Source organism: Besnoitia besnoiti, chromosome I (genome assembly GCF_002563875.1).
Source record: "Besnoitia besnoiti strain Bb-Ger1 chromosome I, whole genome shotgun sequence".
NCBI classification, from domain to species: Eukaryota; Apicomplexa; class Conoidasida; order Eucoccidiorida; family Sarcocystidae; genus Besnoitia; species Besnoitia besnoiti.
Genome location: NC_042356.1, coordinates 7,840,598 through 7,867,502, shown reverse-complemented (window position 1 = coordinate 7,867,502; position 26,905 = coordinate 7,840,598). Strand labels below are relative to the sequence as shown.

At 56.2% G+C, this 26,905-nt stretch overlaps 3 protein-coding genes across 3 annotated transcripts; 1 reads left to right on the top strand and 2 right to left on the bottom strand.

The window, feature by feature from the left end:
- Positions 1-2,399: 2,399 nt before the first annotated feature.
- BESB_010990 (ATP-dependent DNA ligase domain-containing protein) lies at positions 2,400-13,343 on the top strand (the record flags this gene model as incomplete). Its single annotated transcript, XM_029359853.1, has 15 exons — positions 2,400-2,527; positions 2,951-3,095; positions 3,585-3,764; positions 4,189-4,413; positions 4,947-5,218; positions 5,437-5,979; positions 6,500-6,622; positions 7,138-7,308; positions 7,819-7,927; positions 8,561-8,659; positions 9,313-9,440; positions 10,029-10,200; positions 10,599-12,088; positions 12,326-12,643; positions 12,953-13,343. The coding sequence occupies 15 exons, from the start codon at positions 2,400-2,402 to the stop codon at positions 13,341-13,343; spliced, it is 4,494 nt and encodes a 1,497-aa protein (XP_029222766.1).
- A 1,623-nt stretch (positions 13,344-14,966) lies between these two features.
- Positions 14,967-17,517, bottom strand: BESB_010980 (uncharacterized protein; the record flags this gene model as incomplete). Its single annotated transcript, XM_029359852.1, has 4 exons — positions 14,967-15,106; positions 15,418-15,571; positions 16,084-16,245; positions 16,795-17,517. 4 exons carry the CDS (start codon positions 17,515-17,517, stop codon positions 14,967-14,969), a joined length of 1,179 nt encoding a protein of 392 aa, XP_029222765.1.
- A 2,018-nt stretch (positions 17,518-19,535) lies between these two features.
- On the bottom strand, positions 19,536-23,573 carry BESB_010970 (MoeA N-terminal region (domain I and II) domain-containing protein; the record flags this gene model as incomplete). Its single annotated transcript, XM_029359851.1, has 1 exon — positions 19,536-23,573. The coding sequence occupies one exon, from the start codon at positions 23,571-23,573 to the stop codon at positions 19,536-19,538; it is 4,038 nt and encodes a 1,345-aa protein (XP_029222764.1).
- Between the last annotated feature and the right edge of the window lie 3,332 nt (positions 23,574-26,905).

Here is a 26,905-nt window from a genome sequence, read left to right as displayed (position 1 = left end):
GTGCGTTCCAGCTATCAGCACATCCCGTTCCCGCATACAGGTTACATTATACTACCAATCTCCGAGAAAACGAGGGATTCCCTTTCTCTCTGCATTGATGTTTCCCAGTGTATTCAGGGGTTCCTCCCCTCTCCCCCATTTACCTATTAGATGCTGATACCCCGTTTTCCCCACTCGCACATGTGCTCGTTCGAGTTTAATATCAAAAGAGAACGCCCCCGTGAACACGGGATAGCAGATTCTGGTTTCTCCCCTCCCTCCCCCCTTGCGGTGCCAACCACAGCAGAGGTTCCTGGATAGCTTGGAGACGTTTCATATCATACAAAAACGCGCGAGAACAGCGATGCGCTACAGCTTCAACCGCGCACAGCAGGTTGACGGCTGCCAGGTTATCGGGGGGAGTCGGTCAAAACAGCACGATTTCGCTTCCTCGCAGTGTGGAGGTCATCTGCGACTCAAGGTAGCGAGCTGCCGGTATCAACCATTGCCAAATACCAGCGCGCTGACAATAGCCAAACTGTCGGCCTCCAGGCCGTGGCTGCGTGATCTGCTTCTGAAGTCTGAGATCGTACACCGCAACATCCTTACTCCTCTCTCTGTTGTGCTTCGTACGCTATCTGGCACGGCATGCGCTCTGGCGCAGTCCGCAGCAGGTGGCGTTCTCGTGCTGGCTAAGGCACAGAGGCTAGTCTCTCGCAAGTGCTTAAGCCCCGTTGCACAGTTGCCAGTTCCAAGCACATACGATTTGTTTTTATGGATCTGTGTGCAGCCCCGTTTGTTTTATGAAAAGTTAACACCTGCTTGTCTGCGACTTGCTGTATGCGCATGTCTGCTCTTGTGTGTGCCCGCATGCATCATGCGAAATCGATACCGATACGGTGCTCGCAAAAAACCTGCAACACTCGAGCCAAGCTCACTTTGGTACGGTTGTCAAGGTGGCTTGAGAAAGCATAATCATATTCCAAACTAGCATGTCAACCAACTTTCCATGGACCTTGCTCCGTTGAACTAGCCACGCGAGATGCAGCGCTCGCAGGCTCGCCGGCATTTCCTGATCTCCGGGTCACCGCTGACTCCGTGGCGGAGTCTTTGTCTACGCGGCATCCTGGATTCTTTCACGGTCTGTGTGTCTCTCTCGGCTTGAGTTCCTGAGCAACGCGGAGCCATGTGTCGCCTCTTTCTGGTATCCGAAACTCGCAAGACGAAGGTGACATTTGCCTATGTCAAATTGTAGAGCCGCGTCCGCCGCCGGCTAAACCCCGCTGTCCCGTACGCGGGTGACCGCGTGCGTGGTCGCATCTTGTGGCAGAAGCTTGTCTCCATATTTTTAAACATATCTGCTCTACGAAGAGACGGATTTGGCTGGCGTTCTTGTCGGCGTTTGATGGAGGGCAAACCCTCACGAACTGTCCCAAAAACCAGTTGAAACCATTTTCCTTACCGAAAGGCGCGGTGGGGTGTCGATGTCGTGGGCTGTTCGAGGGACATGAGAAGAAACCGGATTTTTGGGGCGTAGGAGGTTGCCCAGCCACCTCGAACCAGAGAGCGCGGAGAAGTCTGTGCCAGCTCCTGGCAAGCGGCCATTCATCACATCGCCGTTTGTTAGCTAACCGCCCTTGACGCTGGAAGGGCTGCATGTCCGTCCGCTGCCCACGCACATCTCTACTTGAGCATAAGCAGGCCTCTATGTATTCCTGAATGCGTATCCAACGTCTGGTCGAGACAAAGCGGTAGAGTCCCGCAAAGATGAATTCCAAATGCGCGTGAGAGCAGAAGGGGGGAAAAATGGGTTCTTCCACCAGGCGCCTGCAGAGGCTCGTCCGCAGCAACCCGGTCTCTCCCTCACCGGCGAACGCAAACTCACTCTTGCCTCAGAAGACTTTTTCCCCCTTTCCTATGGAGTGTATCTGCGCCGGGACAAGGGAAGCGGCTCTCTGTTGTGCGTGTACCCGCCAAGAGAGCTCACTCGGAGTCTTCTCTCTTGTTTCGAAAGACCGCGTCAACAAATACATGTCTCTGCGTTTCCACTCGAGCGGATAGTCTCACCGATCTGTGTAGTGAATGCGGACGCGACACGCACCAGTTACAGCAGAAACACAGGGACTGTGATCCGGGGACGCCCGATCACAGCGGCATCTGGCGTCCCGTGTGTTGTTCTCTCTGTTTAGTTCTTGAGTCGTCTTTCCCTCGTGAGCTCGCTGTATGCACGCAGGCTATTTTGGAGCGGACTGTCGCGGTTCATTCTCTCACTGACCTGCCAGTTCTCTTCATGATGCCCTCTTGTTCCCGGTGCAGCGTACTCCCCTGCGGTCTCCCGCGTTGCCTGCGGCTTTGTCGTGACTCCGCGTTTGCCGGCACTTTCGTATAGCCTCTTTCAACGACCTCTTTCGATTTCCACGATGGCGCCGCTGCTCAGCGCCCCCTCTCGGCGCTCTGTCTCGACGTGTGAGGACCTTCTCTTCGCGGACGTTTGTAAAGTTCTTGAGCGCCTGACCGACCCCTTCTCGAAGCCTGCAAACAAACTTCAGTGAGCAGTCAGTCGCCCTCGGACTGGCGCCGACGACCGGAGCACAGTCGCGAAAAACACCATCACGGGGAGTTTGGTGCAGTACATGCTTCTGCTACGCTGGCGCCGCGGACGGCGGCTACCTGGGCACTTTTGTTTTCTGGCATACGCTGACAATAAGGCGCGCGCGCGCACTCATGCGTCGGCGGCGTGTCGCGAGTTTTCACCGTAGCTCCGAGGTGCCGTGGCTGCCGCGCCTCTGCTCCCGTCCGCTGTGTCTCCTCTCGTCCACAGGCCTAGCTTTTTAGTCACGCACGGACTCAAATACATATAATATAGGTGTAACTATATACATTAGAAGTGTAGGCCTTGTATGCATCGCGATGAAACGCCCTTATCCCGTGCCAAACCGCTCTGGCGGTGGGCGTTGTTTTCTGCGTACAGTTTCTTCGCACGCTATTTGCGTCGCTTCTCTCATCTTCCCGCCGGGGCGTTGTATCCGCTCCTGCGTCTCTTTCTGCCTCAACTGGATCGGCGGCGGCCTCCTTCGCAGCTGAAGCAGCCCCTGCTTGCGCGGGTGTATGCCCAAGTACGTGCGTTCGCTCTCTCGTGCTCCACAGCGAGGCGCTGCGTGCAGAAGACAGAACGCTGCCGAGCTGAGCGATACGCAGTGACAAGCGCCAGATGCACTGTAGTTACGGAAGGATGCATCCACGGCTTCGAACGTGGCAAAAAGAGGAAAGAAGCTCGTCGTGGACCTCTGAATAGAAGGAAGTTGTTCAACTGGACGATGGGCCCGCGCGGATAACAGAGCTGCGAAATCCTCCTTCTGCTTCGGGCCGCAGTCGGGCGAACCCCCGTGTCAGGCGTCTTGTGATGTCCTGGGTCAGTCTACGACTGTGTGCTATGCGGACAGATTTGAAAAGCAAAGAGCAAGTGGCTTTCTTGCAGGGGTATGCTGCGAAGATGTGTTTGCGGCCCTCTCTTGATGAAAACAGGCATGCCTCCCGGCGAAGACTCAGCTTGTCTCTTCGTCTCTTCAGCTTGCTTCAATTCTTTCTCTCCGTTCTTCCGGCAGATCTTCGCACTGCCGCCCGCAGCGGCGGCTCGCCTAAGGCTCTACAAAGACCCGGCGGCCGCGGTCGCGGCGTCGGTGGCGACCGCAGGGACGGTCGCGGCCAAGGTCGGCGATTTTGGAAGTTTCGTCGCGGCAACTGTCAAACAGAGAGTCGGGCGCAGGCCCGGCGTCGTTACGGTGGTATGTCTGCGACGAAGGCCAGGGTTTTTCACTCGTTTGCGCTTGTCTTCAGCGGCGGCGTCTTCCATCCTCTCGCGGAGATGCGCAGACATCCGGCCGCGCGAGGCTGAACAGGCAGCCCTCCGTGCGCTCCCAGCGCCCTCTCGTTGATGGCTGCTGCGCATCCCCCCTCGAGCGCGTCATCCTAGTCGCGGGTTGCTGCATATACCTCTGCCTGGAGGTCATTCTTTCTTCACACCTGTTCCCGTAGGCGTGCGTACGGAACCACGAATGGAACTACATATAAACGCAACACGTGTATATATGTGTATGTACGCGCATATCGCCCTCTTTGTGCCTGAATTTGTGGATGTTGATACGTGCGTTTGTCGCGAGATCCAAGCCCGCGCTATCTTTGCGCTGCGTTCGTTGTGTCTTTCCTCAGGGACAATTGAACAGGGAACTGGATCTCGTAGCGCTCGCGAGCAGCACCGCGGAGAAAACTGCGATTCTGCAGGGCCTGCTTCCGCGGCTTATGGTGGACGAGCACAAGTGGTGCATGCGAATTTTGATGAAGGAGGTGAAGTTGGGCGGACTCAGTGGAGAGAGATTGTTGACGCTCCTGCACCCGGACGCGAGGAAAATCATCAACCGGTGCTCAGATCTCAAGGTGCGAGAGGCGCCCCTCGCCCCCACACATCCATATATATATATATATATATATATGCATATAAATATTTATATGTATGTATGTATAATGGTATGGACTTGTATACGGCATATCGGACGTATTCTAGGGGGCCCGCGCTGTGCAGTGCGTCGAGACAGCATCGTCATCCTGCGCATGGTTCACGGTGCAAGCGATGAGAGGGAAGCCGGTATTTGTGTGAGTGTCTGTCTTACAGCGGTGCACGCACGCGTGAAGAGGCATGCCGAGTTTCTCGCTTACATGTCTCTAAGGGCGTGCATAATGTCTGACACGCAGGCGGTCAGTGGTGAAGGCGTCTGCAAACCATTTGGGCCTCGGTGTGTCGTCTTCAGCTTCAGCCGGTCTTCGCACGCGCCTGGCCATGTCCTCATAAGTTTCTGCGGGCACCTGCATGTGCATGCATCGGCCTCCGCAGAAGGCCGTAAATCTATTTCCATAGAGACGTACGCACGTATCTTGCTGTAGAGGAGCGCGTGCGTGTCTGCTTGCCTCAGAGCACCTTGGACGTTATTGAAGAAGAAAACACTGGAGACCAGGCGGATGGCGTCAAGAAGGAGCGCCGGGTCGGAGAAGAGGAGGGACAACCCGAGCGCGGACAGAACCTTCGGCTGCTTTTCCAGCCCCTCCGGCCGATGCTCGCGCAGCTCGTGCGTCCCGTGGCCTCTGACATCCGCATCGAGCTTTTCGGCGAAGATGGAAGCTCTCCCGCAGGAGACAGAAGGAACGCAGACCAGCAGGACGACGACGGACTGCATGCGAGCCCAAGGTAAGCGCGTGGCGACGTTGTCAGATATCGCATGCGTACCTCAAAGAAACCCGTTCGATTTAGCTTACTAAGATGTGCGTACCGAGGGAGGCGAGAGAGAGGGGGGGCCTTGGCGGCAAGACGTGAGAACAAAGAGAGGAACAGGAAGACCAAGTGCCCTTACTCGGGACTCCAAGTCGCCATCCTCTGCTTTCGTTTCGCGTCCCTGCCCTTCGCAGTCGTGGAGTCGCTGCGTCGCGGTCGCCGTCGCCGTCGCCGCCGGTCGTGCCTCGTCTCTACTTCATGGAGAGGAAGTACGACGGCGAGCGGCTGCTAGCGCATATTGACAAAACGCTGCTAGGATCCTCGCGCCCTACGGTGCGCCTCTTCTCCCGTCGCGGCAAAGACTACACCGCGCGCTATGGCGGAGAAGAGGCCGCCGACAGCCAGCCGCATGTGCCGCCAGTCCCTTTTGCCTCTCGGCCAGCTCCCTCGCCTTCGTCCTCTTCGCTGGCCGTCGGCGATACGCATGTGACCCTGAAATGCGAGCGCAGGTCTCAAGAAGAAAAAACGGAAATCGAGTCAAAGCAGTTCACAGGCGAGACAGGCGGAGTCTCGCCGGCGTGCGAGCGAGACAGTGAAGAGACGGCGAAAAGTGGCGCTCTGCGCGGCCTAGCCAGTTTGCTCTTCGAGGCCCTGAGAGGTGCGCAGGCCATTCTGGACGGCGAACTGCTCGCCTGGGACAACGAACTGGGCACGTTTCTTCCTTTCGGCACCAACAAGTAAGAAGGCGTTCCACGATTCATCTAGACCGTAACGGTTCGCTGGTGCCGTGGTCTATAGAGAGAGGGCCTCGGGGCGTGCCAGTATGAATTGATACGTGGAGATTTTGAGGAGCCGTTCAAATGCGCAGTACCACTTATGGAGAGAGACGTTTTCTAGACGCTGAGACAGAGCGAAGCGTCTCCTGGCTGGTGCGTCACCCGCTATCAATGAAACCGAGACGTCGTCGAGACACCAAGTTCGATTCCGCAGCCTCAGCAATCAGGCTGATCTGTCGAGCCTGTGCATCAGGTCTCTTTCAACCGCGCGAGTGGAATCTGGTGTGTAGGAAGGACTGCATGCGCATGTGCTAGATTGCCACATGTAAAAGGTACATGCCTTGTACGCGGAGACACAGTCATGCGACCTCTCATCTGCACTGCCTGTGCGCTTCGTGGCTCTCGACGCGCAGCCAATATGTATATCGACGGAAACACGTGACTGCATCCGCGTGGCATGGTGTCTGCTTTTCTTTTGCAGAAGCGTCGCAGCCGCGGAGACGGCTCGCTGTCACCTGTCCTACGTGGTTTTCGATGTGTTGTACTACCGGAACCACGACGGCCAAGAGTACTCACTCCTCAACATGCAGCTCAAGGATAGAAAGTGAGGCCGCGGGGCGTTCTATGGAAAACGTAGCAGCACATTCACCGGCTCCGCACGAGACTCACAAATGCGTGGTCGCTTCTCTGTTCTCGCGCACGCACCAAAGCTGCACAGTTGTATGAGAAGGCGGAACTCGCATGGCCGCGCATTTGCAAGGCCTGTTCAGTCAGCGCCGCCTCGCTGAGTACGTCGTCACTGTGCGTGGCGGAGTGCCATTCCAGTAGACTTGCATGCGAGGGTCCGCTCTGCGCAGCTGTGGGGCTGTGTGCGTCGTCCGGACTCAGCTCAGTCGCTAGGCCTCCGCCCCGGGTCGACTGCAGGCAGCACTAAGTTTTTTCGCTCTTCGTCGGTGTTCAGAAGGCTTTGCCTGCTGCCGATCTCCTGGGCGTTTTTCATTCGTCTCGTGTGTTTCGCTCGAAGTCGTTCGTCCGCGGCGGTGGAGCGTCCTTGGCATCTTGGCAGGCCATTCTGGCGGGGATTCCTATTGCGTGCGTGTCTCCTTTCTCTCCTGGCAGAGTCTTGCTTGAGCGCATTCTACGGCTTGCAGGAAACCGCATCATGCTCGCGCCCTTCTCCGCTGCCACGCGCGCGAACCAAGTCATCGACGCCTTGAACGTCGCCATCGAGAACCGCCACGAGGGAATCGTCGTGAAGGACGCGCACTCCTTCTATCACCTCCACTCGCGGTAAAGCTGAGCGCGTTCTCAACCGCGCGCATTCGCATTCAGTTTCTCTTGTGCGCGCAGGCGTCGCCAGACTTGCTCTGTCCTAGCAACACTCTGCAAGACCCACGCGAACACTGCACGCGGCCGCGCAACGCATGTAGATGCCTGTGCGTTCTAATATGAATACACACGCAAAAGCCAGAGCCACAGGCGAAAGGCAGTATGCAGGTTTAACGAGTCCATCTGAGGTCCCTCAATCATGCGAATTCATATATATATGTATATAACTATGTGTGTAGGTATCTAGGTATGTATGGATGGATCGATGTATCGGTGTATGGATGTGTGTGTATATTTCTATCTAACCATGCATGTAGGTATGTATCTATGTATCTATATACCCGTTGGTGGTAAGAGACCTTGCGTTCCATGGTAGAATGCGCGTGCGCACTAGCGCACCGCGCGGCGTCGTTCCCTTCGGGACTGCATGTTGAAGGAGGCACGGTTGCTCCGCGCGTCAACTGTTTGCAGACGAGGAGGTTGGTACAAACTCAAACCGCACCTAGGCAGCCTTCCGGACACGTTGGACGTGATTGTCATTGGCGGCTTCTTCGCCCAAGGCCCGAAGCGGCGTGACTTTGTAGGCCTGAAAAGATACACGCGGTCGCTGTTCGCTGCTCAAAACGCACCAGCCACGAACCTCTCTCTGTGGCCGTCTGCTTGCAGCGACTCTAGCGACCATCACTTGCTGTGTCCAGTTGAAATACATCTGTGCAAACTAACTCCAGTTTCCAGGAGCGGCGCGTCGCCAAAAGGTGCTTTCAACAGTCGTGCATGCTTGCGGAGAACGGGTGTTTTTCTCATTTATGTGCCTGAATATATATACGTATATATATGGAGGCATGTCGGGTCCCCACCGTGTCTCCACTGTATGTGTTTTTTGATGTATAAAGATAGATAGATAGATAGATAGATAGATAGATAGATAGATAGATAGATAGATAGATAGATAGATAGATAGATAGATAGATAGATAGATAAATCACAGCGCGCTCGTACATGCGTGCGTTTTGGCTCCCAGTAGTGTGTGCAAGGCATTCTGACTGCTGAGGGCAGTCAGAATGCCTTAACTAGGCAAGTCATCATGTTATGCGTTCCTGCGCTGAGTACAAATATAAGTATATGTGTGTTTGCATGCATGCATCCATGTCTGCGCACGAACAAGGTGCGTCGCTTATCGAGGCCCCAGATGTTTCCTTCCCTTTTTGTTCAGGCCTCAGCTCACCTGATTGATCATTGTTCGCACTTCCTTTTGGGAGTCCTGGAGGGCGACGGCGGAGCCGAGGCAAAGCGCGTCAAGTCGTTCTGCAAGGTGAGTGTTCAGCAGTGCTAAATCGGGAAAGGAATCACCAGCAAGATGGCGATTCTCAGCATGCGACTCCGTAATTCCCCTGCCTGTGTTTTCGCAGCTGCCCGTGCTCTGTCTCTCTGGCGTCCATACTTCGTTCTCCTCTCTACCTGTTGTTCAAAAGCTGCTCGGCGTCCACCCGCTCAGCAGCGGTGGCTGGCGACGGCTGCCATTCACTCTTGCATCGATCTGCCTCTTGATCCGACGCATTTAGCTGTCTCACACAGTCCACTGGGGAGCGGGTGCGCTGCAGTCATAAAGGACGCGGTCTTCTGGATACCGTCGTCTGCGTCCTCTGGAGACGTCGCGGAAGGGTACACCTCGTCTTTTATCGTGTGCTTTCAATCTAAATTCGGTTATCTAATAAACGAGAAAATAAGTTTAAATCAAGTCCGATTCTGTATACAATGCACGTAACCCAAAGGAAATCCTCACGTATATATTTCCAAATCTACAGGATTAGGTATACGTCTACGACTCGACTGAGCGCTACCATCAAACTCAACGGCGTGCTCCTGGAAGTTACGGTACAAACTGTGTAACATGGGTGCCTTTTGCATTCAAGATTTATCAGCTCGAATCGGGAGTCCTCCTGTTGCTCCAACTCTGGGACGCAGGTCGGCACAGGTTTTTCTTTCTCCACGTTGGCGGACATCAGGAATTTCCTTCGGCCTCACTGTCAACGCTTCCAGGAGGCAGATCCCCCGGAGTGGCTGCGCGGATGCAAGTTCAACGCAAATACGCGGTGAGAGGTCGCTCTCTGGTTCAATTGCTTCCACCCGGGATCGGACCCTCGATCTCTTTTTTTTCGCGTTTCACGGTTGGATGCTGATTTGTGTGGCATCGCCGCGTTTCGCCTCGCTGTCCTTCGGCCTTGTTCCACTGAGCCATCGCTCTTTCGGCACGATAATTCCGAAATGCACACATCCAGGATTTTAATGGAACTTGATGGCTTTCGCGCGTGGCGTTACGCTTACTCCTGCATGTGTGTTCAATCGTCCACATGCCCTACATGGGTAATTCAAATATGGCAGACGTGTATGCATGGTGTCAGGCGTGCAGTTGCCACATGTTCATAGATGCATGTATATATATATATATATATTTATATATGTCGCTATATTGGAAAAACGTACGATATTCGTCCGTTTGTAGTGCGCAAATATATTTTCTTGTAGCTGTTTGCTTAAAAACCAGAGCTGCTCGTTTTTCCAAAAGGCAGATACTTAAGTTCAGCTACCCTTCTACTGTTCTCAACACTAAATCTTCAGTACCCAAGCGCGTATATGTATGGGCGTCGCGTGTCCGTTCTATCTCGGCATTTGCTTCTCAGAATGGATGTGACGTGGCCGCCGTGGCGGAGCTTCGTCATGGAAGTACGAGGCGCGGAGCTCTTGCCTGGAGCCGAGTTTGATGTCGGCGCCACGCTGCGCTTTCCTGTCGCTGTGCGGCCGTTTCGCCGCGACAAGGCGTGGTACGAGGCGATGTCAGAGCACGCTTTGCACGTGAGTCGCTGTGAAGCGTTGCGAAAATATATCTGAGAGTTTTTCGTTTCCGGACGTGAGAGTGGCGTCGATGTCAAGAGGCCTACAGAGACTGTCTACGAGTCTACAGGTGCTTTGACGCCCCCCGCGGCGCCCGTCATAACAGCATGTGCAGATCAAGCAGACGACAGATAGGGAAATACGTGAAGCGCACTGAGCCGCGGAATGCAAGCATTCAGTATCGCAGACGCGGGTGTAGGGGAAGAGGTTCGTACAAGCCTACTCTGGGGTTACGACGAAAATCACGGGAGGCTCCTCCGCGTATGGTTCTTCTCTCTCCGCGATCAGTTTCTCATGCCGCATGCGCGAGCGTACAGCTTCCAACATGGACGGAGCCGCGCGTTTCTTCTCTTTTTCAGGACTTTTTCGCGCTAGCCGAAGAGCGAGGAGGTCGCCTTCTGTCTCAAGCCTTCTCGCGTTCCCGCGGAGAGGAAAGGGAGAAGGAGAAAGGAGTCGCAGATGGTGCAGGACGCCCAAGTCTTGAGCGAGGAAGGCCGCGAGGCGACGGCGCGGGCCCCTTTTACCAGAACTCTGACGAGGGGTCTGAGGCTGAAGGCGACACCTCCGAAGAAGAGAGAGGAGTAGAGGACGAGGACGGCGAAGGCGGTGGAGCAACGAGACGAACCAGGCTGAGTGACGCGTCCTTCGGCGACAGGCACGAAGGCGGCAGGCCGGCGTTTTTCTCGGCGCATCACAGGAGTCAGAATTTGCTTCACCATTATTCTTTTTCGCTGCGGCCAGGCGAGGCTCTCCCGAGCCCTTCTGCGTCGCCGGCTCGCCGAAGTCCCGGCGCGCCTCGCCCGCAGAGTCTGTCGGCTGCCTCTTCATTTTCTCCTCTGGCGCTCTTGGCGCCCTTCAGGTCGACCGACACTTCGCGGATCGAGCCGTGCTCCAGCGCTCTGGGGGGGACGAAAATGTGGATTGTGTCGGGGGACGAAGACGCCTTCCCAAAGGCTTCTCTGGAGGCTCTCGTGGCGCACATGGGCGGGCGAGTCTCTCAGACGCTCTCGCCCTCCGTCTCGCACATCATCGCCGCCGGTCCGACGTTCAGGACGAGAGCCATCGCTGCAGCCGCCTCGCAGCTGGCAGAAGACCCAGCTGGAAAGCGCGGCTCCCCTTTCGCCAGGAAGCGGAAAAGGCCCTCTGCTGCCTCACTGGCCGCGGCCCAGGCTGCCGGATCTCGTGAGTCGTCTTCCGCGACTTCGCCGCTCTCCTCTGCGGCCTCTGTCGCTTCCCCTGGCTCGGCCGCCTCCCCGCTGACCCGCACGTTTGCTGTGCCGCCACGTGTTCCGCCGGTCGTGCACTTCCGGTGGCTGCTGGAGTGTGCCGAAAACGACACACTCGTGCCTCTGCGACCATCCCTCGTGATCCACGGCACGCCAGAAACCGAACGAGAGTTCGCGCGTCAGTTTGATGCGTTTGGCGACGCCTATTTCGAGGCGGAGCCGCCCACGGAGCGAGGCCGGATGCGGCTGCTGGAGCTGCTGCAGCACGCAGTCCAAGTGGCTGGAAAAAGCGACGAGACGGCCGTACAGAGCGACGCACGTGAGACAGAGCAAGCCAAGGGGCTGAGCCGCCAGCAACGCGAGGACGGGGAGGAGGCCGGCGAAGCTGCTTTGAATCTGCCAGGCAGACGCGGGCCTCGAGGACGCGGGGTCCACGACGACAGGAGTGCAGCAGACCGCGAGCTCCGAGGCGGAAACCGGGGTCGCGAAGCCGAGCAAACATCGTTTTTTGTCAGCGGCGTAGATGCCAGCGACGTTGATCAAGAGCTGAGAGAGATTCTTCGACGAGAGGATCATGAACCGGGTGGCGCCGCGAAAGGCGTCACGGAAGCTAACGCATTCCAGTGAGAGCAAGAGGCCGTGCCGTGCGAGACGTCGGTTGGGCCCCTAACAGACTGTGCACGAGTGGGGAGCGGCTTTTCATTGTTTGTGAGGCGTGCGCCTCCGCGTAATCTCTCATCTCCCGCTCCATGCGGCATCTGACAGCCGAGCAACAGTTCTCTAGAATATGCTATATACTGTGACGCACTAGATGGCTTGATCTGCGGTGTGTGCGGCCTGTGTTGGTTTGTGGTGTCCAGCAGCATGCGACTCTATGTGGAGGCTGACGACATCGCCTGGACGTCGCCAGCGTTGCAGCCTGTCAAGCAGCTCCTCGACGGGAAAGAAAGGAGTTCCGACAAATCCGGTGACTGCTGGAGCATTTCTACCTGCTCACATGCGGCCTCTCCTCGCCGTCCCATCCCGCATGCCTCTTCATCCGACGCGTGCGCTTCCGCTTCCTCTTCAGACTCTGGTGCCGGCCCCCATTCAGCCTCACTCAGTGCGGAGCTGTGTGAGAGGCTTGAGATCCAATACCGGGCGTCTTTGGTCGCCCTCTGCTCCGTGCGTGGTGCACGGTAAGAGGACATTTGTGCTTAAAGTCGCGCACTGTACGGTTCACGAGCGTGGAGCTGCACCATATGCGGACCGTTTGTATGCCAAGCCTCTCTTCATTCCACTTCTTCGTGCAGCATGTCTGTGGTTCCTATAACCCATCCCTTTATTTCTCTCTAAACGCGTACAGAGCAGGGACTAAGTCCCATCCCGCCAGCAGAAGCGGGCCGCCTCCCTAGTGTGTGTGGTTCGTTTTTGCGCTGTCGTCCTTGCGGGTGCGCGGCTCTATCCAGGGCGTCTTGGTTCGATCGCTTTTCTGTGCGTGTTTCCAGATATTCGATGTATTCATGCGCGTGTGTCTGTCCTCCCTCTGCTAGTCTGGTGGCAAGCCCGACTTCAGCAACGCACATTCTTCTAGCTGCACGCTCGTCGGCACAAGACGGTCACCAGGTGACGCGCCTGTTGGAGAACCAGGATCAAGAAGGTGGAGAGGAAACTGAATGGCGTTCGGAGGGAGTGGACGGAAAGGGCGTGGAAAGGGGAACGCACATGCTAGGGGTAGGAACAGAAGTGGAGCCTGAAGGCGAGCGGAGACGCAAACAGCGAACGGAACGAGCCCAGCAGGGCGCTGTCCCGCGGCCTCAGTTCATAACCGAAGAGATGCTTGCTGCCATGTTAAGCGAAGATAGTCTCACTACCGGAGGCAGGGACGATGAAACATGAATTTCGCGAAACGTGTTTGAAGTGGAGCACACCCCGGCCTAATGGATCTGTGTAGAAGCTATTCCCCAGCATTTCTTCGAAATGTCCGAATCCAGAATCAAGCGCTGCATGTAGGGAGTTCATTCTTGCAACTCAGGAATGCCGGATAGCGTCGGCGCGAGTGCGTTCTGAACAAAGGGAAACTTGTGCGACCTATCTTGAACTCCGTTTCAGCACAAGCAGCGCAGTTGCGTATGACCTCAGCACGCCACCACCCTCTGGGACACGTTTTGGCTAATAACACTTCTTCGTACCAATATCCACTGGTTGTTCCGAAGTCGTTTTCCAGCGACCTAACGCAATCCCGCGTCGTATGTGGGCAACCTCGTACAATGTTGCCTTGGCATGGCTACCCACGACGCGGGATTGCGTTAGGTGGTGGGAAATCGACTTCCGAACTACCATACCAGTGTATATTTGTCTTGCGCTGACTCACTCGCGCCCAAGGACTCGATGAATCCCGTTTTATATCAGGTTAGGTGCACGCACGTGCAGCCGCTGGTTAACAACATTCACAACTCGCGTAGGTTCGATAGCTAAGGCCGGGGGGCACTGGGGGAGCGTCTGCCGGGTGCCGTGGTGTTCGCGTTAGAGGAGAAACCCCGTGCATACGCACTGCAGATCCTTGGAGAGAGTGCGCGACCAGCGTAACCGTGATATTGCTCGCTCATGTTTTTGTAACCGCTAGGTATTCGCCCGTGTGCCCGTCGGGAATTCTGTCAACGAGTATAGTTGGAGTGCGATTCTGAGCTCGCGGCGCGGCCGCCTGTTGGTAGCTTCCCACGAAGTATAACGCGGTAACTGCGGTAATCTCTGTCATGCTTGTGCGCCTCCAGCCCAGGGTCGGAAGCGAAGTGGAGAAAGTGCCAGGTTGAGGGGTTGTTACGTTGTTGTCGGAGAAACACTGAAGCTTGGCAATCATCGTGCGCTGTGGAAAGGCGCTAATATAGTATAACTGAACAGCTACTGACAGCCCTACACTGCTGAACTGGTGATGCGGGCACAGCAGCTGTCTGACTAAATGGAGCCCTTCTTCTGCAAATGCGATCTAACCTGATCCGTCCCTCGTTTCGTAGAATCTTGAATAGGACGCCAGATAAGAATGACACCCTTCACATGCAGTGTCGTCCAGCTGCAGCGACAGACGCTGCATGCCACAGTTGATTAACAAGAAGAACGTGCAACGGCGGGACTTCGAAAGTCGTTTCACAAGCGGCCTTGCTTATTCGATTCAGCGATCATGCCACGAGCTGCGGCAGACAAGATGTACCCGAATACCACCGAGGCTGCGTTCAGGCGGCCACAATGATGAATCCGTGCCTGGAACGAATTGATATGCGCGACCCTGGAACTCCTGTCACGCCTCTTTGCCGCTACCAGCTGGGGTAACTGGGAACGATCACGTGTTTTGAGGCATCTCGTCACCGCCAGCGACGCTCATAACTGACTTCCGACGGGGCAAGCGCCAACAAACAAACAGCGACGAGTGAATGACACACTATGTATTCACACCTCGATTCATGACTTCGAAAGTGGAAGAAACCAGACTCTTCCGCCATCAGTGTTGTCTTGAACTAATGCGCTTTAACGCGCTATCTCGTCCATGCGGATGACACCCTCTTTCTCGGTGACGGTGAGCCCGTCCTCCTTGAGCCAGGCGACGAGGTCGTTCTGTCCCATCATTGCATTATTGCCCCGGTGGACAAATGTTACATATGCGCCGCCTGCACAAGTCAGGTGCCACACGACGGAACCAACCCGAGATTAGCGAAAGACTGAAGAGCCTGTCGAGAGCAAATTAAGTGCCCTCTGGATCGTGAGTCGCACCAGACGAGCACGCCAAGATCTACGACTTGTTTAGAGCTACTGGAACAACTCGTAGTTCGTATGAGGGATTTGCCTGAAGGCCGACGGGTGCGGAATAGCACCGGCAGGCATCCGACAAAGCTCGCAAACTCAAAGCGAAGAAACAAAGACATCGCCTTCCTGGCAATGTGGCAAACTGCGCCGCACCAAGTGCTGCTCTGAGTCTTACCTACTGCGGTTGCAAAGTCTTGGAATTTTTTCGCCGAAAGGTCAAGCCCCGGCTTGAACTCTTTGGTCTTGTCAGCAGGAACAACCGCAATCTGTGAGAAGACGCTGATATCCATCTGCTGGTTCTCGGGCATATTCGCCACCTTGTTTCCCAGCTGAAAAACACGCACGCATGTCACATTCAATTGTCACGGAGAAGGGGGAGCCAACGTCTCGCAAGGGAGGGCGCACTGTTGGTACGCCAGTAACCATCCACCACGGCATTCTGAAAAATCACCCGGACTGGCTGAAAACGCCACTTCCGTCAGTCTTAAGTCCACAATGCTTTCAAATGTCAGAGGCAAGCGACCGAAGGTTTCCTTCTATTCCCCTCCAATCTAGAGCACGTCTCCAAAGGGAATGTGAGGTATTTCTGTTTAGGTCATATATATACATATATCTGCGTATATATTAAAAGGCAATATGACGTACCAACGAACATACTGCAGGCATATATATATATATATATATATATGCATACGGATATGGAGTCAGGTTGTGGGACGGCGTCTACTGTGCGGTCTGATCTTTTTTTGTCGCATTCGCCTGACCCGCAAATCGACTGCGGTGGGCTCGCGTTTGAATTTCAAAAGCAGAGACTAGCTTCTTGCATCAAAAGGAATCTCACCGGTCCGACATAAAGAAGTGAAACAAAGACATGAGGGGGGGCCTCTTCAGTCCATTCGCGAACCGTTACTTTAGCCTCGTATTGATCGCATGTCTTAAAAACCTTGGTCCATGCTGCGTAGTACTTCTGCTTGTCAGCCGCCTTCCAGGTGTTCCATTTGTCCTGAAACACGACGCAAAGCAAGTGCGAACAGGGCGCTCTTTCAGCCGGTCTGCCGTTGTAGGTACCAGAAAGCCATTCGTCAGTGCGACAGCGACTGAAAACAGCGGAACTCTTGAGTAACACTGTTATGCGGAGCTTCATTCGTCACAGCTGTTTCAACGTGTGTTACAAATTTAGGACCAGGCTTGTGTGTGGGCGACTGCGCGGTCTGGATAGAGTTGAGCAGCGCATCAACCAGCAGATATCAACCTGCCAGTGCCGCGCCCGAGCATGTGGATACAAATGTGCCAGCATATATGTGTCACACGATCGCGATACGGTGACCACGTACGCCCTTTTTTGCGGTGCAGTGGAAATTCTATTGCTGCGGAGCACCGGTTTTGTATGTTGTTTTACAGCATTACTGCTCTTCTTGTGATTCTCGGCTCGGAGTCTGCTGATACGTGAATGTTTCGCCGCTGGAATATGCGAGAGGGGACCTCCACAGCGAGCTACAAGCACGGCGAAAGATGTCTGCTTCATCATGGAAAAGTTGCGCTGTTGACTCACCGTGAATCCGGTCAAGAGCTCCGTCTTGTTTCCCTTTTGTTCGTACTTCATCGGAACAGTTTTGTGGAGAGCGGGGACAAAGGCGAGAAGGACTTTACCAGCTTTCTCTTCTTCCTCCGGCGTCAACTCGTGCTTCGACCAAAGAAGGATGAGGCTTCCGCCTTTCTCAGGCACATAGACGAGGTATCCGTAAGCAGATGCGCTCGCTTTCCCCGGTGTTTTGGTTTTTGCTTCCTCATTGCCCCGGGCTGCCCTGACCTGCTCGTGTGCCTGCCGCAGCAGTTCCATGTCTTCAGGCGAGACGCCTTCAACCTTTTCTGGGAGAGCAGTCATGTTGCTGCTTACCACCGCTTCCACAACTGAAACATGCGTGCGGATTTCGCCCTCTTTGCCCTCCTCAGTAACGACCTTCTCTTGGCGGATCACGGCTGCCGGCTCGGGTGACTCTGTGACGACGACGGCAGCCGCATCGTCAATGACATTGGGTTTTTGCTCCGCTTTCTTCACATCCTCTTCATCCACAGCCACGACTACTTCATCCTCTTTGTTAACTGCAGCGGCTCCACCCGTCGTCGCAGCGGCTGCTTCCCCTGCGGACTCCACGGCCTCCGGCGCCGCGACGTCCTTCACAGCTTCCGTTACAGCCTCTGCGGTAGCAGCTTCGGCCACAGAGTCAGGGGCCCGGGGTGACTCTGCCTTGTTTCTCGAGCAGACACCTCCCATTTTTTTCACAGCCGCGGAGAAAGCAGACTTTCGGCGTCGGCCTGCGGAAACTTCCCGAAGGAAAAACACCGGTCACACAGCACGAGCACCGCCAGTTGCAAATGTGCACCAGACTCGACGAAAAGGAGCCACGGCTCATGCGCCGCTCGACATAAAATCCTCTCACCGTGTTTGGAAAAAGGGTAGCCAAAGCGGCAAAAAAAAGCCGAAGTTCGCGCCCTGTTGTTGATGGAACAGAGCACGGCACCAGCCGAACAAAGATCGGAAATTTGTCTGGAAAATGCCTGAGCGTGTGGTTGCGAGTCCTTTGACTCGCAATTATGTGGTTCGTTAAACACAGTGTGTACGAAGAACCCGGCGCGCTCTCCTCCAGTGAAAAGAGAAGGGCAGGAGAGGAAAAAGCATGTCTGGCCCCAGATTTGACCTAGTGACGCATGCTAGGAATGAACACCGGAGTTGAAGAGGATCGAGTCCTTCCCTCGCAACGGCCAACACAAACAACCCAGCCAGCGCCCACTGGCCTTTCAGCTACCCTGGGCGAGCCAAGTTCCTGCGGAGTGGCTGATACCCGCGCGGGCTGCATGCTGCGGAATATGGCTTGCAAACTCCGCGCGCAAGATGTGTTCCTGTCTTCGTCCTCTCATCAATTCCCCGTCGGCTTGCGCAGGAAAGCATCTAATCTCTCTCTAAAGTGAGCGCTTGGGTGATCGTGTGTTCCACACGGGCGCGGCGACACAGGGGCATCCGCGCCCGCCGCTCCCGGGCGGCCAGGGGGAACTCTCACGTGCAACCGAAGCCGTGTCAATACGAATGTATGGCAGAGCGTGAAGACAGTCCACGGCAAATGAGCAGGAGTCGCACAGTCTGGGGATTCTTCGCCTTTGTGCCAGGCGTTGGTCTTCGTCTGGTGTGGCAGGCTCCTCACCTGCAGTTAGGCGTGCGACGTGAAGTCCATCCTTTCCTACAGAGAAACAGGACGAGTGCTTCGATTGACGCTTCACGGCGCCGTTGCCGCTGACCGGACGGCACCTGCCTCACAAGCCTTTTTCAGAGTCCCTGGCCGTGCTCCTCGGCATTCAGTCATGTAGCTCCTGCTAGCGGGCTTCTTACCACATTAGTTTCGGGACGATGAATTCGTCGACGATCTCAACGTAGCGCCACTCACCGGCTCCAGGGCCTAAGCAGTCTGCCGCAGTGACAATCCAGTTTTTCTTTGCTTTCCAGCTGGAAAACAGCGCCATTTATTCGTCTGTAGCTTTCTCGCAGGCGGCACCTCCTCAGCTTTCGCAGTATTCACTAACAGACGAACTTTCCACAGCGCATGGAGACTCGTCGGAGGGCACGGGGTTGGTAAGCATCATGTTTATTCTCTCTATAGCACGATGCATCACGATCGGCCCCGCCTACGTTGTTACTGCAGAAGAAACGTTTTTCTCCCTTGCAAACTGTAGTTTTTTATTCCTGGGTGTACCGACTTCCTGCAGTGTGACTGTAAAACCACCCGGTGGCTTCAGACCGTTTTGAGCGACTAGTCTACGTGAACGAGTGACAGCCTCAGCCGGGGTCGTTTCGAGGACCGTATGGCAGATGCTGAGCAAGCGGATAGTCTTATTCTCTGATCCTTCCACCGCTTCTCCATTGTTCTGCGTGGTGCTTGAACCCAAAAACGCCTGCCTGAGCAAGCGAGCGAGCAGCGAGGCCGCCGTTGGTCCGGTGAGATAGACCGTGGATACAGATTTTGGTACTAGTCGGTAGTCGATTTCTCCCGAAATCGTGTGACACAAAACCTAACACAGCAGTCCCTATCTACACGAGGCGCTCCGCCAGTCAAACAGTGTCGCTTCCGTCCTCCATGAAGCCTGCATCAATCCGGCCTACAAACGAATTCATGCAGCAGGCGCCTGTCCGCGGAACATGCGCGTCGGTAGGTGGCGCACTTCAGCGTCTTGAAGAATGATGCATTCGGAATACGACTCGCACCTCGGCAGTGAGCAGCCGCCCCCTTAGAGTCGCACAACTCATACTCCCGATGCCAGCACATCGAGAGCATGGGACAGAACGGGTATCAGGGCTTGAATACACTCGCGCACAGCCTTCGGACTCCCAGGCAACGCAAAAACAAGCGCTCTCCCGCCACATCCTGCAACAGGAACTGAGGTGCTTCGCTCTCTCCCTGACTCGTCGGCAGTGCAGCGGTCGTCCCCACGGTGTACGTCGTGCACGTGATGTCTCTCGGACTCTGCAATCGATACACACGACGATCCGCGTGATTCGCCCGCTCGCGTCTGGCTTCTGCACGTAATTATACCTGAGCACGGGCGCCCCAGCGCCGCCAGCGGAGTGTAGGCGAGTGACGCCTGCAGAAGCAAATGCTCCAACCCGCTGCAGCGCACTGAAAAGAGCGGCAACAGAGACTGCGGCGTGACATCCCTCGAGGAAAGCCCTGTCCCACCGCAGACGAAAACGAGGCCGGGGCGGAAAGAGCGAGAACTGTCCGGATGGCTGCAAAGGTCGGCGTCTCCGTACGCAGAATGGCGTCTCGCCTGATCACCAGCCCAACTGCATTCGCAGACCAAGGACATCACAGCGTCCTGCACCCGACGCACTTCGTCAGGGACGACAAGCACTGTCACTCGGTTCCCGTGAAAGGTGAGAGCTCCTTTGGCGAGGGTAGCCTCGCTGGTCACGATGGCGTCATCGAGTGGAGGCAAGCAGCTCTCGAGGGGCGAGGCGGAGCGGAGCGTACTGAGGGCCGCTTCGGCACAAGCATCCCTCATTTCACCGCGGAAACAGCGGTCGGAAACCACAACAATGCCAAGCGAACAGGAAACTCTGTCTTTTGAGTGTTCTGCCGCGTGGCGATGAGACGCATGCTCCGTGGTCGTCCGAGGCGCCGTGGCTAGACTTGATGGACTTGATAGGAGGTCGGAGCCCGCCACGACTTCTGAGAACTTACTTCCTTTGTGCGCGGCGCCAGGTGCGTGACGCATTTGGTCTTCCGAGCTTTCGTGACCGCACTGCGTCGAGGGAGCAACTGCAGCATCGACCGCCGAAGGGGAAAAGGTGAGAGCCACCTGGTGGGCTTCGCAGCCGGCTCGCTGGCCGCGCGCGTGACGCCGCGTCCCTTGGCGCGCCTCTGCGTAGGCGCGTTGGCTGCTGGCTGTCGAAACACTGCCCACGGGTCTGAGCGTGTTCACAGAGGTACTCTTGGATCGGTCCTCCTCCTTCGCTGCAGGTTCAACGCGTGACCCCTCCGCACCAGCACTCGACGGTGTGAGGATCTCAGTGCGCTTCGCGTTCATGTCAACGAGCCCAACGGGCCTGTGGGCGGACACGTCCCGACTTTGGTGACCTCCGCATCGGCAGCCGGCACCCTGGAACTGCAACGAGGCGCCTCTCTCAGCGGAGTTCGTGAAGCTCTGGTGCTTTCCTTGGAGCTTCACCAGGTTCAGAAGTATCTTGGGCGGCGTGGGAAAGGGTGAATCTAGCAGCCACCCCCACAAGGCCTCCCCTGCCTCATAGCGACCGCGGCCAGACTTCTGTTGAGGAGGTACCAAGAGAAGAGCGTTTGCGTTTGCGCAGCAGCTTAGCAGGCGCGAACTTTGCTGAGGGCCGGTTGGAAAAGCGTGGAGGTAGGTGGAGGGCGATAACAGCCTCTGCTGGGCGGTCGACAGCGCCGCCTCCGGATACGTTGGCGCGGAGGGGACTGGGGCAAAAGGCAAATCCGGAGACGCAAGCTGTTCGTCTAATGCGTCGTCATGAAAGCCCCGCTGCCCCGAAGCGAAGTCGACATAGACGAGGGCGCGCTGGAACTCAGGCCGGCTGACGTCAGGGCACACCGCAGCAGCCAGCGTCACGGGCATCTGCGGTGGCAGGCTTCCAGAGAGCGACAATGACGGCGAAAACGAAGAAAAGAACTGCAGAGCGGGGCCGACGAGCAGGTGGAACAGCACCCAAGAGCTGCAGGGATTGCCGGGAAGACCAAACACCAGCAGGGTCCGATAGGGAGAGGAGGTGTTGGTCGTCGCTCCGCCCGCGGATCCATGGTGCTCGTTGCGAGGGCACCTGTGCGCGCGAAGCGAGGCGACGATGGCAGGCTTCCCTGGCTTCAAATTCAGACGGCCAAAGTGAATGTCTGTCTCGACCCGAAACGCGCAGCAGCCACTCTCACATTTCAACGCACACCGCGATTCCTTGTCGTCCCTCGCAGTTCTGTCTTGAGACCCTGTGGGGCGCTTCTCGCGCATGTTTTGGGTCTCCTCATGCAGCTGCAGAAGCGCGAGCTTGACGCAGTCGCTGTCTCCCATCGACACGCCGCCGGTAGTGACAAGCACGTCTGCGGCCCCGTCGTCTGCATCGCGCTCCGAAGCCTCGCCGTCTGTCGAGCGCGTTGCCGAGCACCAGACGCAGGGACAGCACGGAGGGGTTGCGCTCTCCTCATCTTCCCTGTCTCCTGCGTTTGCAGCGACGCCCACAGGTGTCGCGTCGGGGGCGCCTGCCGCCAGGCGCAGGAGCAGGCGGCGGACGGCTGAGGTGCTGTCCGGGAGGAGGTGTTGAGCGCGAACGCCGACACTGGGGCAGCGACGGGCAATCAGAGCAGCCAGCGTGGGGGAGTTGCTATCGAAGACCTCGGCCGCGAGAGACGCGAGGGAACTGGAGGCGCTGAGAGAGGAGAGTCCGTCCACGCCCCTCTTTCCAGAGGGCGCAGAAGACGGGCGCCGGCCCTCGTCGCGGGCGCTGCGGGGTGTCAGGCCCTGACCCGCCCCGCTGCTGATAAGCTCGTCTCCGATCGCCAGTGTGTGCACGTTCAGGCGCCGGAGCACCTCGAGTTGCCGGATGTTGAAACTGGAAAGGAGCCCCTCCTCAGCAGGCCCCACGAGCTGGCCTCGCTCCAAGAGCGGCGTGCCTGCGGCGACGTCGCTGCCCACGGCTCGGATGTTGGTCCCGGGTCGGAGGGCCGCGCATGCGGATGCGTCCGGCATGCACAGAGCGTTCTCCTTGTCCACGACGCAGTCCTCCACTGGGATGACGGCCTGAAACTGGGAAGGGACGGGCGCGCCTGTTGTCACATACACGCATGCAGACGACGCATGCGGCGTGACTGGCAGGGAACTGTCTCGAGCAGAGCTCGACTCTCGCTCTTTCTGGGGAGACACGGCCCCATGTTGCTGTTTGGTGTCCGCGTCCCCAAGCTTAGACTGCCCATGCAGCCGGTCGCTGCATCCATTCCGCAGCCGTGTCGTCACGTTATTGCTTTCTGAGTTGCCTTCCACCGCACTCCGCTGGCTGTGAGGGTGCTGCCGGGAGTTCGTCGGGGGCCCGTCGCTGACTGCTGAGAGGCCGCTGCCGGCGCGCACCTTCCCGACGATGCGCAAAGCCAGGCGCGAGCGCTCGGGGCTCTCTGGCCCTGTGTTTTGTGGAGCGCAGAAAATATCCGAAGACAGGCGGGACGCGCCAGCTTCCAGCGGCAGCCGCACCGCGTACCCATCCACAACGGACGCTCGGAAGGCCGGAAATGGCCGCGGGGCGAGCACGGAACTAGCCACGCGACGGTCTAAAAAGGGCGGCTTAACGACATTTGTCAAAGGAGGTGGACTCATCACGCACCCACGGCGTGTGGCGCTGTCATCGGCATCCTCTCGATGACGCTGCCCAGGTCCCTCGTCCTCACGAGGCGCCAAGTCTTCAGAGCTCACCCGCTGTCTGCCACCTGGGATCTTGGCTTTGCCCCTTAGACGATTGAAGCGAGACAGCTCTGCGTGGATGAGGCGCCGAACTTCGCAATCGACGAGGTGCTGAGCTTCCTGCAGCTCAACCATACGAAAACGGCTCTCCTCTCGAATCAGCTGACCAGTCGTCCTCATCGGCGCTTCTTGGTGGCCCGAGGGAACCTCTTGATGAACGCGCGCTGGAGCTTCAGGAGGCGCTGCTGATCGAGAACCAGCTCCTTTCGATGGAGGACCTCCAGGCGTACTTCCTTTCTGCGTTTGTGGAGCGGAGGAGCCGGGGACCTCTCCTCGAGGCGCCGCGCCTTTTCTCCTTCTTCTTTGTGTCATTTTTCCTTCCTCCGTTCGAAGGGGGATTCCGAAGAGAGGAAGGAAGACTTACGTAATTGGCTGTGTCTCGAACTCACGCGCGAGCCCCGAGGCAAAACTGCTGCTTGCCGAGGAAGGCCCTCAAACACAGCGGCTGTAGAGAGTGTGGGACTCTACTCAGCGGCGGTTCCCTGCACACGTGTGCATGCACTCACGCATCAGTCCGTATGCGGAAACGCTTGAGAGCGGGAAAAAAAGTCGGGAAGGCTCGTGCCGGACGTGGATATCGTTAAAACGAATTAACATAGGAAAGGGGAGCTACGGCACCAAATCTTTAGTCTTCTTATCCTTTCACCTTGATCGCCGAAAGCACGCTCGGCAAAACTACCTGTGGCTGTGTGCAAGGAAGAGGGACTTTGTCACCCCTTTTAACGCGTACAGTCAGTGCACTTTGCTGCCAGGGAATGAGGTAGAGGAGTCTGTAGTGGAGAACTGGAAAAAAACGGCGCCTCCTCTCCGTCAGCGAGACGCATCGACCATCGCCAGAGGTACTGCGGAAGTGTAACGTGGTTTGAACAAAAAAAATGCCAGAATTTGTGTGGAATGAATGAAGTCTCGGCTGCGGGCCCGCGCACGCTAACCGCAGAGCGTTACACCGTTTCCCGCGACAGTGAGTCAACAAGCCGCCATGTCTCTCCTAAACTGCTACGCGGATGATGATGATGAGAACAGAACTACAAGACGAAGAGTGGCATACTGTGTATCGCTTCACCATCGGATCTACAAGTCAGCCCGAGGGAAACTATGGGATGCGCGTCAAGAGGAAACTCAGTGTTAATTCCGCTCCAATGACAGGGTGTGCATGCGGCCTGACTCCTTACGCGGCAGAGGGTTCCGTTCCTGCCTAGCACGCGCACCAACGCGGCCTCTTCCAAATTCCATTCACCTGCTCAGGGGTATTTTCGCTGCTTGATGCCGGGCACAGGAAAATCTGCTACTCTACTTAGTCTTTTCCTCTTGGGTGTGTCTGCAACGGGGCGGTTGTACGGAAGCACGGGCATACTACTGCATCGGGCAGGGCCTGCGCGCCATACCGGCGACACCGTATTACCACCGGTGCAATATAAGCGTTCTGCCCAGAATAGATACGAGCCTATTGTTGAGTAAGAATTCTAGAGCGTTTATTTCTTGGTCGGCAGTTGTGGTGGGTTCGCGGAACGCTTCACGAAGTGGTGCGGGGGTCGCGATGCTGCAAAGCTGTTATGGATGATCCCTCTGATGAGGTCGGAAAGTATGCTGTGGCTTTATCATGAGATTTCGCGATTTCTCTGATTTGTATACCGTGGTAACCATTCTGTGAAAATACTTCGTCCACCCAAAGTGTACCCGCATCATTAGATCACAACGGATCGTATCAGCCTCCCGCAGGCCCTTCGTTGCCAATCCGGTGCGCTCCCGCTGTCAGTTCGCTGCCATAATATCACAAGTCATGGCCTCAAAGGAGCACTTCTGTCACAGTTTTTTGGAAAAGCAGCTTTCGTGGTAGCTGTTTGTCATATGAATAGCACGCCACGTACAGTCGTGGCATCAATAGACGACAGGATCCAGTGCTCATTGGCGTGCTACTTTCTCTGTTTACGTGGCAACCAGTGGCAATGACCCTTCTGTGGTGAAGCAGATCCTCTCTTAGCGAAATGGTTACGCTTTATTTGCTTCGCCAAGTTGAGTGGAACTCGATACTGATCGGTCGCTTAGTTGTACAGCGCAGAGCGCGCACTGTATGCCCCATCATCTAGAATTTAACAACCGCCACAGGCTGAATGAGACTGGATTGTTCAGGTGTGTGTGTCCGTGTAAATATCTCCATACACGCAACTCCGGACGGCACTGCGGTTTACAGGTTGCACAGAAAATATCTTTTTAACCTCTCTCTGAATGCGTTTTTCTGCCTTTACCGGACCAGCCCCGTCGCACATAACGGTGCAGCGGGCACAGGTCTCCATCATAGCGTCTATCCTTCACAGAACTTGCAGGAGGAGGCATCAGACCCGGCCGTCAGTGTGCTCTCCTCTAGCTACTTTGCTGTTTCGTCTGCGTACTCTGCCCCAACACTTCTCAAATGTGGCGATGGCGTCTGTAGTCCCACTATCGTTCATCATTCGTAGGATATCGCGCTGCTTCTTTGAACGCGTAAGTCATTGAACAGCCGAATGCGGCCATCACATAACCCACTTCACAATGAAGTTCTCTCTGCAGAGTCACTAACCAGACTTGAAAAAAAGCCAACTACCTAGATGCGAGCTCTCTTCTGTGTTCGTTCAGACTCAAGGGGGGCTCGGACGTAGCAATACGACGTGGGAAAATGTAGGATATCACAGTTCAGAATAGGAGAGTCCACTTCGTGGACGCCTTAGCAGGGGAAGGCGATGCGATAAGTTTACAGAACACTACCCAAACAAGAAGACTGCTTAGGAACAGAGGGGATGGCAGCAAGCATTGGGGTCATGGAGCTTGATTATACAGCTTGTGCGCCGCCCATTCGCAGCATCGCATGATCGGTGTGCGTGAAGCCCGGGACGCTACCTATTTTTGACCCTTGTGCTGCTTTTCCCAGGTGCCACATAGCAGAGCTAAATTCATTTGCAGTGAGTCTTGACAAAAAAGAGGGTGTGTGCGGCGCTAAGCTCACGGCCGCCTCATATCCTACCTTTTGTTCGGCGAGAGGATGCGACCGCATCCTGGGGCGCAACTCTTGGGGCGTCTTTCCTTCGACAGCACTGGGGGAAGAACCATAAGGGTATCAACCATTTATCACTATCGGAAATCCAACGGCTAGCCCCTGAGAGGATGCGATTTACGCCCACGTCCAGCATCTGTCGCTTTCCAGCGTAGGGATGCCTAAACAGGCTCGTAAAGTTACTTCTGTACGCGTTCGAACGAGATTGCACACATCAAACTTCGTCGGAGGCTCATTTTTCGCCTTGTGTCCGCTGTCGCACCACAGCGGGAAGCCCGCCTTCGACATTTTTCCCATGTACCGTTTCGGAGTGTCGTTTGTTCGCAAGCCCACGTCGTCTCCTGCCCGACTAAGGTAGTTAACAGGAAAGAACATCAGTGTGACAAAACGTGCACGACGCTAAGGACGTCATCAAAATATTTTCCTGCACCTGGGTCCCCGGGAGCGAGAGTCTTAGCCCGAAGCGGTTTCCTCTGAGTGAAGGAAGAAAATACCATTATCGTTGTTCCAACTGGCGTCGTGACGAGTTTCACATGGCATCGGCTGCAGCTCCCGGGGCTCTCCAAATTTTGAAACGGAGCGGAGCAGAGAGCCACGTGATAGGCGGTGTGAGAGC